The sequence below is a fragment of the Lemur catta genome, chromosome 10 (assembly GCF_020740605.2).
Source record: "Lemur catta isolate mLemCat1 chromosome 10, mLemCat1.pri, whole genome shotgun sequence".
In the NCBI taxonomy this organism is placed as follows: domain Eukaryota; kingdom Metazoa; phylum Chordata; class Mammalia; order Primates; family Lemuridae; genus Lemur; species Lemur catta.
This window is the reverse complement of record NC_059137.1, coordinates 77,674,827-77,689,988: the sequence shown is the minus strand read 5'-3', so window position 1 is coordinate 77,689,988 and position 15,162 is coordinate 77,674,827. Positions and strand designations below refer to the sequence as shown.

The 15,162-nt window shown below is 39.2% G+C and overlaps 1 protein-coding gene and 1 non-coding gene across 3 annotated transcripts in view; one reads left to right on the top strand and one right to left on the bottom strand.

Annotated features, from left to right (window-relative positions):
* The first annotated feature begins 1,975 nt into the window (after nt 1-1,975).
* Nucleotides 1,976-15,162, top strand: part of GKAP1 (G kinase anchoring protein 1) — a 66,869-nt gene continuing 53,682 nt past the window's right edge. For both annotated transcript variants that reach the window (XM_045562217.1, XM_045562216.1), the window contains exons 1-4: nt 1,976-1,995; nt 2,405-2,474; nt 12,177-12,436; nt 12,979-13,122. In XM_045562217.1, coding sequence (XP_045418173.1) covers nt 12,221-12,436; nt 12,979-13,122 — 360 coding nt within the window. In that variant the 5' untranslated portion in view covers nt 1,976-1,995; nt 2,405-2,474; nt 12,177-12,220. The remainder of the gene's footprint in view (nt 1,996-2,404; nt 2,475-12,176; nt 12,437-12,978; nt 13,123-15,162) is intronic.
* Nucleotides 7,181-7,284, bottom strand: LOC123646807. Its single transcript, XR_006738055.1, has one exon. It is a non-coding gene; the product is annotated as a small nucleolar RNA U13 (small nucleolar RNA).

Sequence of the window (15,162 nt, the reverse complement as noted above, 5' to 3'; positions counted from 1 at the left end):
AAGATTCTGCCGTTTGTTTTCTTCCTCTCGCTCATAGGAGAGGAAGATATCACTGCTAAGTTGATTACTTCCCAGTCTGTTTTCTAGTTCAGTACCTTTCCCATATTTCAAAACCTTTATTTATAACTTCTTAGTGTCTATGTCTATCCAGCTGTCTTGACATCCCTTCAAACCCTTAAAATGTCCAAATCTAAACCGACCATCATCTCTCAATAAGCGGCTCCTTCTCCTTTCCATTGTCTCTTTTCTATCATAATTATTTACAAACTCAAAACCTGTGCTCTTTGACTTCTCTATTCCTACCCCCAATTAACCAATCAGTTGCCAAATTCTGTAGATTCTGCTTCCACACCATCTCCCAACCACACTCTTTTAAGTCCTACCTGCCATCTATTTAGCTCAGACTCATCTTTGCCTTCTACCTGGCCTATTGTATGTAGGTCTCTGTCAGTTTTTCCACCACTGCATCTCTTCACAGAGAGATCAGTAGTGCAAAGAAAAAGGCTTCCTTTTCTTCCCTAAAACTTTTAAACCATGAATACTCAAAATACTGAATTAAATACAAATTCATCCATTTGGCATCTGAGCCCCCGTTCACCTTTGTCTCTGCCACCTTCCATCATACCCTAGGTTTGCTCTTTTCCAAACACAACTTTTAATTCGCCTTCATGTATATTCTTATACTATCCCCATTGCTGTAAAACTCTCCCCGTCTCCTTCAAGGTCAATTCCAAATCCCTACTCCTTCATACTGCCTTTCTTTCCTGGTCCCCCAGACAGATATGAACAGTACTTTGATCCTCTGCAGTACTCTTTGTACTTTTCACATGTTACCTATCATGGTTTGTCTTTTATTCTCTGTTTTATCTTTGTTTTATTCCTTACTCTTTGAGGGCAAGGATAACATCTTCCACTTCTCTCTGTAACCTGGCAGCACTTTACCTATAGGGGAGGTGTCTAGTATTAGTTGAATCAAAGCGATGTATGGCGATAATGCGATGCGGCAGTAAGTGCACAGAATTGGAAGCCAGTACAGCTGGGTTTTGGCTTTGCCATTTATGAGCCCTGAGGCTCTGGGTAAGTCACTTCACTTCGCTCGTGAAATTAGACTACTACTACTACCTGATGGAGCACCAAGGAAGATAACGTGAAAGGTCTGTGTAACTCCACAGAGACCCAAGCAACGTCAGGTATTTTCCTTACAGAGAATCTTGACTTGCAGGACCCTCTCTACTTCACTCACTTGCCTGGAGGTGAGCCCTGAGTTGCTGGGAACCAAGGCTACCAGGGCCCACCGCCCTGTGGCACTCCGGGGCCCTCCAACAGCTTTCCACGCCGCAGGTGATCGCGCCCAGCCGCGGGGCAGCGGCCTGCACGCCTGTTCTCTCGGGAGGCCGCCCTCCTTCCACCCGCCCCGGGAGAGCCCTTCTCTTCCCTGTGACCCCGAGGACCGCGGCGCCGCCGCCTACGTGAGACGTTGGACCCAGCCGGGCCCCCGTAGCTCCCCTTCTCCAGCAGGTGGTTCTGGTGCTCTCCCCCAAGTCCGGGCGCTCACGTCACCCGCGAACCTCCACTCCGCGCCAGCGCCGCGACCAACCGAGAAAATAAACAAACCCCCGCGCGGCGGCTGGTGCGGCAGGCCCCGCCCCCGCCCCGCGGCTCTCACGCCGCCCGCTCCGCCCGGGCTTCCCTCCCGCCCTCCGCCCGCTCGCTCGCTCGGCTCGCAGCCGCGCTCTCCCCGCCCCTCACCGCAGCCTGCAGCCGCGCTCACCGCCGCCGTCCGCCCAGCCGGCCCGGCGCCCCGGGCCCGTTAGTGCCCGGCCCTCGGGCCGACGCGCGACCCCAGCCGGGCGCGAGCCCGACCCCGCCCCTCCCGCCGCTTGACCCAGCCCAGTCCCAACGCCCGGTGCGGCCGCCCCGGGAGCCGCGGGAGAGGCGGCCGCGGCGGCGGGGGAGGCGGGAGAGGAGGGCCGAGCCGGCGGCCGGGGAGGCCCGGTGAGTACGCGGAGGCGGGCCCGCCTCGTGGGGTCCCCTCCGGCGCCCCTGTGGCGGTTGCGGCGGCTCGACCGCGCTTCCCCCTGCGCCCCTGGCTCGGCTGGTGGGGACTCGGCCTGAGGCGACCGGCCCCGTTGGCCGGAGCGCTGGGCAGAGGGTGCGGGAGGGCCGCTCCCAGGGACGGGCCGCGGCCCGACGCTCGGCGCCGGGCGCGGGGGCGGCGAGGAGAGACCCGCGCTCCGCCTCAGGGCCCGGGGCTCGGGCTGCGGCTGAGCCCTCAGACCCCGCGGGGACCGCCCGAGTGACAGGTGCCACTGTCCCCTCCCGCCGCTGGCATCCGCGCTCCCGACGAGCCGGGCGCTCGGAAATTTCTGGAGCGACGACCTGACTTGTTTTTTCTCCCTTTCAGGTTTTGAAGCCGCTTCGTTGCGGGAGTTAGGTTTTGCCGAGCCTTATTTCTTTCTCTGCGTACTTTGCGAGTAAGTTTTGGAGCATCGGTTAACAGCCTATGGGTGAAATTGGGTTTTCATTCGTGAACGAGGTATAGTGAATTACTTTTTGAATGTAGTGCTCCTCCTTCTTTCTCCTCCCCGCCAGCTATTGAAAAGTAAACGAACAGGATTTTTATTTGTATTTTTTTCTGTTACAGTTTGGAACCGTCTTTCAGAATTTTTGTCAGATCTCTAATAAATATTGAATAGTCATGACAAAATTAGTTTTTCTAACTTGTCTGATAGTCTTTTCTCTCCATCCCTCTTTTTCCATTCTTTACCTTAGCCAGATTTTTCAGAGTAGGTAGGTGCTAAGGCTTTCATGAGAGGCACTAATGAAGGAATGCCTTTCTTATACTGAAAAGTCAGTGACATTTTTTTTTTTTTACCGTTTAGCGTTATCTGTTTATGTACTGAACATGCTTGTGATTGTAACTGGAATCATCAGTTTAATAAATTTGACTTGGATCTATGAAGATATTTGGGAAACTTTTTTGCAAATTAAAATATTAAAAATTTTTATAGAAATCTAGATTTTTTTTCTCAACAGGCTTATAACACTATAGTTGGTAGTAGTCAAATCCTCATTAATGAAAGATAATTTTAATTATCATAAATGGGTACAATAAACTTATCTATAAGATATCAGTCTAGTGGCTTCAACTCTGTGGAGGAAGAGTAAGAACTTAAAGTTGACTAAAAGAACGTGGGCAAATGGAAATACATGTGCTTTATTCATGGGAGAATCCCTTAGGTTCTCAGTATTTGCTTGTACTTTTTGCTTAGATTTCTCAGCCTGTGGAAATTAGTAGCTGCAGATTGGAGAGGGGAGGCAGTACTTAACTATGAGGAAAAAATGGAGTTTGAGGCATACCCATTAAGTTTATGTTGTTTGCAATAAGTATGTTGTGAGCAAGGTTTTAGTATGCACTTGGTACTTGGTGATTACGAATCTTAATTTTTAAGAAGCCAAAGTGAAAGATACTGTATAGTTGTGTTACTTGAAGAACAGAATATAAAATAACACACTTTTTAATTTCACCAGTTGTTAAATCGGTGATACTCAGTGCTATTTCATTTTATGCCCAATTTATTTTTTTAAATCTATATTACATTTCAACAGGGCCACACTACTTGGCATGTACCTCATATTAATTTTATTTTTTTGAGTCTCACCCTGTTGCCCAGGCTAGAGTGCTATGGCATCAGTATAGTTCACAGTATCCTCAAACTCCTGGGCTCAAGCAATCCTCCTGCCTCAGCCTCCCGAGTAGCTGGGGCTACAGGCATGCACCACCACGCCCAGCTAATTTTTTTTATTTTTAGTTGTTTGGCTAATTTTTTTTTTTTTCTTTTTGAGACAGAGTCTTGCTTTGTTGCCTGGGCTAGAGTGAGTGCCGTGGCATCAGCCTAGCTCACAGCAACCTCAAACTCCTGGGCTTAAATGATCCTACTGCCTCAGCCTCCCAAGTAGCTGGGACTACAGGCATGCACCACCATGCCCGGCTAATGTTTTTCTATATATATTTTAGTTGGCCAGATAATTTCTTTCTATTTTTTAGTAGAGACGGGGGTCTCGCTCTGGCTCAGGCTGGTCTCGAACTCCTGAGCTCAGAAGATCCACCTGCCTCGGCCTCCCAGAGTGCTAGGATTACAGGTGTGAGCCACTGCGCCCGGCCTTAATTTTTTTTTTTAATATTTAGTAGAGACAGGGTCTCACTCTTGATGAGGCTGGTCTTGAACTCCTGACCTCAAGCGATGCTCCCATCTCAGCCTCCCAAAGTGTTATGATTACAGGTGTTAGCCACCACGCCCTGCCCTTAATTTCTTTTTTGATCAAGCCACTTGGTTGATTGTGTTAATAGAAGATGGCTGTCATCTTACAGAGAGGGATATATTTGGTTGTTCTTGATTAAGGATTTTGTGTGTATGTGTGTGTGTGTCAGTTTAGAAGTGCCCTAATTGTGGTCCCCTGGGCTGAGATATGGCTGTTGCTATCATCTTTCCTGACCCTAGTGATATCATAGTCTAGAGGAGTGAAGTCATAATGGCAGTGGTCCTCTGAGCCTTGGTGGAGCCCAAGAGTACCAGCCATTTAGAAATTTTTCTGGCTATTTATTTTTAGAAGCAGTTTACTTAAGTACCTTATGCATCCTAATTCTTTTAAATCAATACTTCAAAACCAAATAAGCTTCCTACACAAATGTGCTTCCTAGACACAGTTAGTTGTAATGATGATTAGTTGGTAGAATAGACTTACCCTAATGAAACAACTTTGAACCGCTGATTATCATTAATCCACATTTGCATTATGGGTTGGGGATTAGCTATACCGCACTTGGTATTTTTCTTTTTCTATTTCTAGAGCACATCTTTCAGTGCATAGATAGCTGTGTACTTTGGGAATGCAAACATGAAGAAAACACTAAGTTCAATAAATTTATCTTCTGTGTACCAGGTTCTGTGGTCGTTGTTAGGAATAGAAAGAAGAGGGCCATGTCTTTCAGGAAGATCAGGATTATAGGGGGCCAGGTCCAACAACAAAGAGAATTTATTTGAGTCCATTCAATAATAGAAGTAACTATACAATATGGAAATATTACAGAGGAAGGAATGATTAACTTAAGCAATAGTTTAGAGAATGCTTCATAGAGAAGCTAGCACCTGAACAGGATTTTGAGGAGTGAATGGAAATTTTGAGTGGAAGAGATGGAGGGCATTGTAGGCAAAGGGAACAGCATAGATAACGATATGAACAAGTAAACTGTGTGTTCAAGAAACTCTAAGTAGTTGGTTTTTCCTGAAGTACGAACAGAATCTGAAGGAGAGTTGCTATAGAAACCCCTAACATATGTTATAATATCTAATAAATCAAATAATTGGCTTTTTGGGTATGAAGTATATATATTACAAAATGGAGACTTAGTTATACTTTTGACATTGCTGCCATCTTAAGAACAGAAGGATTATTTTTACTAATGGTAGTCATTAAATTATAGAAGATGATGGAATAATAGAAGATATATTTATAGATGATGAGCTGCCTGTTTTTGTAATTGTGAACTTGTGTTTCTTTTGCATTTTGACCTGAAACATTCCTTTTTAAAAATTACCTTGTGAATATCCTTTGTCTTCCTTCAACTAAACTTATCCTTGAAATAACTAAAATTATCCTTGAAATTATTTTTAAAAGACTCAAAAGGAAGAGGGGGAAAATAAAATATAATCAATAGATTTCTGAACCAAACACCTGATTTGTGTAGTATTTTAGTAATATATAAATGTTTAATATACAGCATTAGCCACCATATTCATAGATTAATGTACATAGCTTAGTTGGAGTTCCTCTATACTTTTATTTACATTGTATGCCTTAATTATATCATTTAAGTGTGTGTGTATATATCTGAGAATGTGTTTGAATTTTAAAGGCCAAGTGTTACTGAAAGATAAAGGGGAAATAGAGAGGTGAGGGAGAAGACCTGTATTTGAATCTATTTATCTTAATCTCTCTTAGATATGACTGTAGGCAGAGATGCAGAAGTTTAGGACACAAGACTGAAGGAATATTAACCCTGGCCATGACCTTAAATAGTATCTTTAAAAAGCCTGGTGTTTTCCTGGTCTGCCTATTTATCCCTTTTTTTCTCATCAAGGTTAAAAAAGAAGATGCAAAGATATTCCTGGACTATATAAAATGACTATCTTTTTATAAATTCTGAAAAATTAGTTAAGATAATGCTTTCTTAAAATCATGCAACATAATAAGTCTTTGACAGTTGCTCTCTGTCATTTGACTTTTGCATCACTGACATAAATGGCCAAAGGCGTCTCATTGTCCACTCTGACCTGTAATTGCCCTTTCTAAATTTTGACACAGGGCAGAAAAATCAATATTGCATTGATTACATTGTCCTTAACTTTTTCAGTTTGGGTATAGATGACCAGATGTTCATTTTCCCTTTTCAAGATGAGATTTTTTTTTTTTTTTTTTTTTGTAGAAGTAATATAGTCATTGTAGAACATTTGGGGAAATAGTGAAAACTATAGAAAAGAAAAGAAGCATAATAAGTAATCCCATGAATTTCTCTCTTCTCTTTGGTATATATAAATAATACATATTTACAAATTGGGGATTTTTTTATATTAATGTTTTATTCCCCTCTTTTATTTAAAATTTGTATTTTCGCTTCCTCTACTTCTGAAGTACTGGTTAATGTGTCATTTTTGTTCGTCTTCTTTTTATATCTTTTGAGTTAGTGTACCTTTTTTTTTGTTTTGGAGACATGGTCTTGCTCTGCTGTTAGTGTACCTTTTGATGTGGTATGTGGATTTCTTTGATGGCTTTTGAGGTAGATGATATGTTGATGTATTGACTATTTATTTTTAAAAATCCAGCATGTAGCACAGATGATTGAGCCCTTCCAATTGTCTTATCTCCTAGCCCCTTAGCTGCAGACTAAGTAGTTGCTATTTTTTGTCTTTAATATTTACTATCATGTAAAGTATAATGCAAGTGGCTGCCACTATCGTATTTTTTTTTTTGGACAATCTTACCCCTGATCAACAAGGGATAATTATTATAGGTGAGCATTTCCCCCTTTCATAAGTTTAAGTATGTTAACACATGGCTTGCTGAGGTGATATAGGTATCTGCTTTCCCAGAGAAATAATTTATTATTATTATTTTTTCACATTAGACAGGTAAAGAGCTGATGCCATAACAAAGTTTGAGGGAGGCACATCTCACACATAAGCATGAAAGCCCAATCATCAGGCTTATGAACTACAAAAGGATCTCCAGAAAAATAATTTTGTCTTTGGAGTGCTTATCATTGGTTCTTTTCTCAGATAACAGTATTTGTTCTAATACTTTGGTTTTTTTGCTGTGTGTTTCTGTCTTTTATTACTTCTTTTCACTCATTTAGGAAACATTTATTATCTATTGTGTTTAAGACTGTGTTATGCCCATTGTTTAAAACGGAGTTGCAACTGTGATTTTTGGGTTTCTGGTAGATTGGTGTTTTCCTTTTGTAGTATGTTAGGTGTAATCTTTAGGTCTTTGATTCTTTTTGGTGGCTGACCATTGAACCATTTTTCAGGCTCAATGCCTGAAAAATTTTATTTTATTTCAAAGATTAAAGCCTTAGCTTCTAGAAGGGCCAGATGTTGATTTAAGTTTCAAAACACTTTTTGCAATGGAGTCAGATGTACTTAGTCGAATTTTTAAATAGCTTGCGCCAATTCTCCTATGCCTCATAGGACCTCCACGCACATTTCAGTCTAATAATAATAGTAAGAACACCAGTAGGTGCTTATACAGTCACACGCTGCACAACGTTTTGGTTAACCATGGACCATATACATGACTGTGGTCCCGTAAGATTATAAAACCGTACTGTACTTTTTCTATGTTTAGATACACAAATATTTGCCATTGTATTACAATTGCCTACAATATTCAGTACAGTAACATGCTGTACAGGTTGTAGCCTAGGAGCAAATAGGCCATACCATGGACCTAGGTGTATAGTAGGCAGCACCATCATGGTTTGTGAAGTATACTCTGTGATGTTCGCACAATGACAAAATCACTTAGTGACATATTTCTCAGAAAGTATCTGCATCGTAAAGTGACCCATGACTCTATTTGAGTGCTTATGCTGTACTGGCTACTGTTCTAAACACTTTACATATGTTAACCTATTCAGTCTTTACAACGAACTCAGGGAGCTAGGTATTCTTATTCCTGTTTCACAGAGGAAACAAATGAAGTAAGTTGCCTAGGGCAAGTTGAAAGGGCATTCTGGCTCCAGGTCAGCACTCATGCTAGGGCTCTCTGCCATTTGACCATTGCATTACTAACATAAAGGACCATAGGCATCTCATTTGTCCCCAAACTGGAAGGAGATCTCTAAGTGTCTGTGTAGAACTGGATGAAAAAAAAATGTGTTACATTTTCTTTATAGTGTATGACTAGAATAAGCAAAGCTGAGGATAAAAAGTATTAGGAAAGATACTAAATGTTGACTTCGTATAAAACTTCAAAATCTTTTCAGGGTTTCCAGTTTGAAAATTGTGCTTGCTTCCATGAACATAAGCTTTTAGTTGTTTGTTTGTATTGCTTTGTTTTTGCCCAGGTGGTTTACAAGGTTAGGAGACCATAAGCTTTTAAATATCAGATTTATCCATGAAATAACATACAATTCCTGATCTAGGCTTTTAAATGATGATTTCTTAGAATTCAGTCCCCTTTAAAATTTTATTTGTGTGAATAGTAGATAATAAAAACAAACCATTTTTGTTTTCTAAGCATTCGGTAACTTACAACAGTTGAAATTATTTTTAAAGAATCTAAAGGCTATTTTTGCCAAAAATAGAATATGAATTTTCTTGGGGTAAAAATGAAAGGATTTCAAATTCAGTTGGATTTTCTGACTTCAAGTGTTTTGAGATAATGACAAAGTTCTAACTGGCAGAAAGCATGTGCATTGTTTGAGCAATCACTGTGCAGCTAGATTTTTATGGTGCTAAAAACACATGTCACTGGCAAATGGGGGAAAATATTAATATAGAGATTTAAGGCCATTGCTTGGAACCTTGCTCAGTAGGAGATTTTGTGCTCCCCAACTCCTGACCTCCTCTCTTTGTACTGTGTGCCTTGCTGTCTGGGCACCTGGAACATAAACTCTTCCAACAGTTCCACGGGCCTGTCTACCATGATGGGCAGCAGTGCTTTCTGCAGCTGTTTGATGAAATAGATTACCAGAGGGTGGAGCACTTTCCTTGTCACATTTGACAAAACTGCAGAGCAGCATGTACAGGAGCTACCCACTGATGAGCACCAGATAAGGTTGCTTGCATCTGGAGGTGAGCGGCCCAGAGGCTCTGACTTTTCCAGGGTTTTCCTGGCTGCCCCAAGGCCTGAGGGAAACTATCTGAGGATACCAGGTACAGAAGCTCTGCCTTATGCTGCAGAAAGAAAATTTCTATGAGCTTTGGAGAGATGTTTTAGAATAGACATTTATAAACATTTAACTCATATAGAACAATCCAAATACAGAATTTATAGTTTTGATAGCCCTAGAATGGAAAAGAAATTTTTTTGTGTAACCTATGTCATAATAAGGCTAGGGTATACTGCAGTAACAACCTAAAAATCCCAGCAGTTTAAAGCAACAAAATTGCTTTCTTGCTCAAGCTACATGTACATCACAGGTTCCTTGTAGTTTTAGACTCTATTAGACCTGGCTGATGGAGACTCCATCTCAACATGTGCTTACACAATCACAGAAGCAGAGAAAAGAGAACATGTTGAACTATGTGCTGACTTTTAAAGCTTTTTAAAGATTAGCATTTCACTGGCTAAATTAAGTCATGTGGTCATGTCTGCATTCAACAGGGGAGAGAGAGTATAATTCTGCTTCAAAGGGGGGCAGTGAATATTTGTGAACAGTTATAGAGCTACCACTTTCAATTTATAGTTCCAGCAGTTAAAACTAAATATAGTGGTAGTTGCTGAACACCTGTATAGAAATATTGTACCTGAAGTACTCAAGAAACTAAAATGTTATGTAGGATTCGTTTAAAAAGACATGTTGAAGTTGAAGGGGAATTAATGTTTTCCATAATATTTTTGAGTCTGGAATTTCTTTTTCATTTTGTAATCTTTTCTCCCTTGTAATAATTTATGAAACCTTAATTTTCATGCTTCCAGGATAGGTTTAAACCTAAAAATGTCATAATTTATCAGTGTTAGGTCATCTATGTATATTGTGATTTTTATCTTGATTTGCTTATTTATGGGCATAGGAGCAATGGGTATTAACGTGGTATTATAATAAAAATACTTTGGTTTATTGACTGCTAGATGACATCTTCGAATATTCTTATGATTTTTCTTCATTGTGTAAACAAAAAAAATTGAAATATTTCTGAATAGTTTTCTGGATTCTTAAGATTGAAGATTGAATACATGCTTCTCATTTTTGTTCCCTCCTGAAAACATACAAACTATAGTGTGTGGTCATCTTTCAAAATGGACCTCAGTGATCCTCACCTTCTAGTATTCACCTTTGCGTAGTCCTCTTCCACATGAACCTGTGTGATATTGTGATACAATAAGAAATATTAATATATGTGTAACCAATGGGATATTGTGGAAATGACAGTGGCTAGTTCAGATATGAGCACTGTGACTCAAGGCACATTTGATAAAACTGGTAAAGAAAAGGAAAGGAATAAGTTACACAAAAATCAGAATAATACTTATCTCTAGATGGAGGTAGTGGGGGGATGCTTTTGGAGAGAGGCATAGTGGTCAGGTAACGTTCTTTTAGTCTTGGTGCTGAGTACTTATTCATTTTTTTTTAAACTGACTATCCAGTTTTTGTGTACCTGATATATTTCAAAATAAAAACACATTTCGGAGTTTCACGATCTATTAAGAAAATCTGGAAGAGTACTTAATCGTTTACTAGCTATAGGGCTTTTTTCTTTGGACTTGGGCAGAGTAGGGTTCAGCAAATCTGGGTTCAGGTCCTGACTATGGCACTAACTTGCAGAATGAACTTAGGCAAGTCATTTAACCAATCTAAACTCCAGTTACCTTATCTGTAAAACTAAAAGATTTGGGTTAGAAATTACTGGAGGACCTTTAAGATCCCTCTTCAGTCTAAAAGATTGTTGAAAAGCTGACAGAGCACTAAATGAAACCGTACCCACCTACGCTTGGAGCGGTGGGGTTCACAGAAACTAGTGAACTAAGGGATAATGTGGAAGGTGATTTTGAAAAAGTTTCTTTTGGTTGAGGGAATTTAAGCTCTTTATTTTGCTGTCAGTTCTAAATCATAATCTCTAGAATTAAGCTTAAGGTAGCATATAATAATATTCTTTTGTACTTTTTTTCTTGTATTGGAAGTTTGGTATAAACATGTAGTTGGATTAAGGGTCTCTTTTGGTCTACAGTGAAAAATGATATTCCTACTTTTCCACTGTAAACCATATTGATTTAAAATGTTCTCCGTAAATCTGTGTATATTACAGAAGTATTGAAAGGAGAGAGGAAAATCATGAAGTTTTGAAAACCATATTTGGAAAGATGAACACATACATTGTATTGGTGGTATTCTTGTAATAGTTACCTGTGAAATTTCAATATATAATTTTTCTATTGTATAATTTTTTTTTTTTTTTTTTAAGACATAGTCTCACTTTGTTGCCCGGGCTAGAGTGAGTGCCGTGGCATCAGCCTAGCTCACAGCAACCTCAAACTCCTGGGCTTAAGCAATCCTACTGCCTAGGCCTCCCGAGTAGCTGGGACTACAGGCATGCGCCACTATGTCCGGCTAATTTTTTTTTTCTATATATATTTTTAGTTGTCCAGATAATTTCTTTCTATTTTTAGTAGAGACAGGGTCTCGCTCAGGCAGGTCTCGAACTCCTGACCTTGAGCGATCCACCCGCCTCGGCCTCCCAGAGTGCTAGGATTACAGGAGTGAGCCACCGCGCCCGGCGTATAATTTTATGTTTTTTACTTAAGTCAAAAAGTATATTATTGCCAATAGGACTGTGGTTATGATTTACTAAATTTGGTGTCAGGAGAAATGTATATATATGATTGTTCTGGAATTTAGAACAAATTTTACTAAGTATATTTACCTCTCTACTTCCTTTTCTCCATTTCCACAGGAATTATTCTTGACACAAGTATTTTAAAAGAAAAAAATTTTACAATGGCTTCAGCAGTACTTAGTTCTGTTCCCACTACTGCTTCTCGTTTTGCCCTGTTACAAGTGGATAGTGGCAGTGGTTCTGATTCTGAACCTGGAAAAGGCAAAGGTCGGAATACTGGAAAGTCTCAAACTTTGGGAAGCAAATCAACTACAAATGAGAAAAAAAGAGAGAAAAGAAGAAAAAAGAAGGAACAGCAACAGAGTGAAGCGAATGAGGTGACAATTATAATTGTGTTGTCTGCTTTCCCGATAAACTATAAGCATCGTAAGGACAGGTATTACTTGTTCATCCATGTATCCACAGTACTTGGTTCACAGGTACTCAGCAAATATTACTTGGATGAATGGATGTAAGTTTGTATGTATTTAAAGTCAAATATAATGAACATTTTTAAAATACTTTTTTTCTGACTGTGGAAACGTGTTTATTTCAAAAAATTTAAAATGAGGAAGTCATTCAAGTTTTTTGAATTGTACTGTTTTGTATTTTAAGAGCATACTTGTTTCACTCTTTTACACTTATAAACTTCTCTTTAGTAGAGAGGAATCATTAAGATAGTGGTATACTAGAGTACAACACCAGCATTATCTCAAATGCTGGCAAAATTAGCATTGTACAATGATTACATACAAAAACACAAATAGTGACTTTAAGTTGTGTGAGTTAGTATGGTAAGTGTTTGTAGTAGAAGTATAAAAATATTGTTGATTTTTTTATCTTTGAAATATATGTAATATATTTTTTGTTTGTTTTATAGCTCAGGAATCTTGCTTTTAAGAAAATTCCCCAGAAATCCTCCCATGCCGTTTGTAATGCTCAACATGAGCTTTCATTGTCAAACCCAGTACAGAAGGATTCACGAGAAGAAAATTGGCAAGAGTGGAGACAAAGAGATGAGCAGGTACAGCTAAGTAAATAAAATTATTTTGCTTTGTTTTTCAGTGAATTTATGGATTTTTCAGACGACAGTGCATCTCAATCCATGTCATCACTGTTCTGAGGAGCAGATTTGTATTGCATTAATTCACATGGCTTTGCTGCTTTTAAGAAAAAGTTCTGTCTTTGATCTACAGAAAAGCAGATTTGGTACATTTATTGTTTGTTAGTATTGGCAATTCAGAGCACTTATTTTGTGGTTTTTAAAATCATCTGCCTTTTTACAAATGAGAGAGAGATAGGGAAGGTAGAGGAATCTTACTAAATTATTTCAAGTAGGAAAAAAAAAATCACATTTGTAGGGCCAGAGTTCTTTTTTTAAAAATACCCAGTGACAGTTTTGCTTAAAAAAGATAGATTTTGAGGGGAAACTTTTCCTTTTAAACCTTGATATAAAATAATTTATGGCATTTGTTTGTTTTTTTAACCTATTTACATATTTTGTTCTTCTGTGCCTGTATTAAATATCATTAATAATAGTCAAATAGACAACTTTTTAAGACCAATAAATTTCTTTTTTATATGGTGTCCAGGAAAATAACATACTAAGCCTGGAATATACTCTAGAAGGTGCTGTATGTGTAGGAAATGAAGAGTTGTTTATTTGCTCATCTATTAAATTGTCATTTGATCTATTAAGAATGAGTATCATTCTAGCAGATGTTAGGTCTATTAGAGTAGCTATTCCTATCATTCTTGGATTACCAGTTTTAAAATAAGTAGAGTGTACTAAACTATGCTCTTAACATAAACTATGTTAATTATAACATTTTCTTTAGGATTCTGTAGTGCCTTAGGCTTGTCATGATGAGTGTCCATTATTACTCTAGAGCCATGCAGTAATGCTGTTCAAAAGACATTTCTAGGCTCTGGTGTGCTGGATAAATCATCTTGTACTACTTCTAGGAGTTATTTGATTGTTTTCTTCCTTGTATAATATTCCTTATGACAGATTCTTGTTTACAAGTATAAATGTGATCTATTTATTTAGACAATAATAGAATTTACCAGTGTCTTCACCAAAGAGAATTTCTCCCAGTGGCCCAAAGGGTGCTGGGAAACAAATGAAGGAAAACTACTCACATTTGCACCAAAACAAATTTCATGCAATATGAAGACTTGAACACAGATATCTGATTGCCTTTCCTTCTGCTCCTATTGATTGCTATCAAAACCCAGTAATTATGAGAAGGAAATAGTTGACTTGGCCCTGACCCTATATAAGGGTGCCATCTAAGGCCCAGGAACTTTGAGGAATTTCTGCTGGGTATACTATTGATAGGTCACTTAGGAAGACCTGGTCCCTTATTTGAAAGTCTCACTTGGAAGAAGATAATCAAGGGCGTGGAAATAAAGTAGATCTGAGATAATTATACTGAGAGATGACAAGGAGTTAAGGGCAAGCCTTGGAACCAATGGACAGTATACCACTTGGAATCCATTTTACTTTGAACAGTAATAGTTTTCAAAAGTAGACACATTTTGAGGGACAGACAATGACTATACTAGGCAGAAAGCATATAGTATGGGGTTGTTCTCCCTGTCCTACTAGGGAAACAGCACTATGAGAAAGTCCAGGTATGGAGGGCTGAGCCAGACAAAAAGCTAGGCATGGAAATCTTACCTGTTATGTGGTTGCTTATTTCAAACACAGAAAAGAAATTATGCTAAGGCAAAGTTTCCTACTCCTAAATCACCATAATGATAATGCAAACTTAAATCGGTGAGGCCTCAGCCTAAAATCTGAGAGCTGGAATTAAGCAGCAACCAGACGGACAGTAGAGAAGCAGCCATTCCACCTACTTATGAGCAAACCCTGGATCTTAGTTGATCTCATGTCAGCTGAAGAAAAGCTAAAAGGAAAAGAACATTGTACTTAGTATTCAGAGTAAAAGCACTTTGGAAAAGATTTGTTATAGGGAACAGAAGTTAATTTTAGATAGCACTTGTTTTTTGCTTTAATAAAAGTCAAGGTGCTAGATCATTTTGTAAAAGTCAAGGGGGC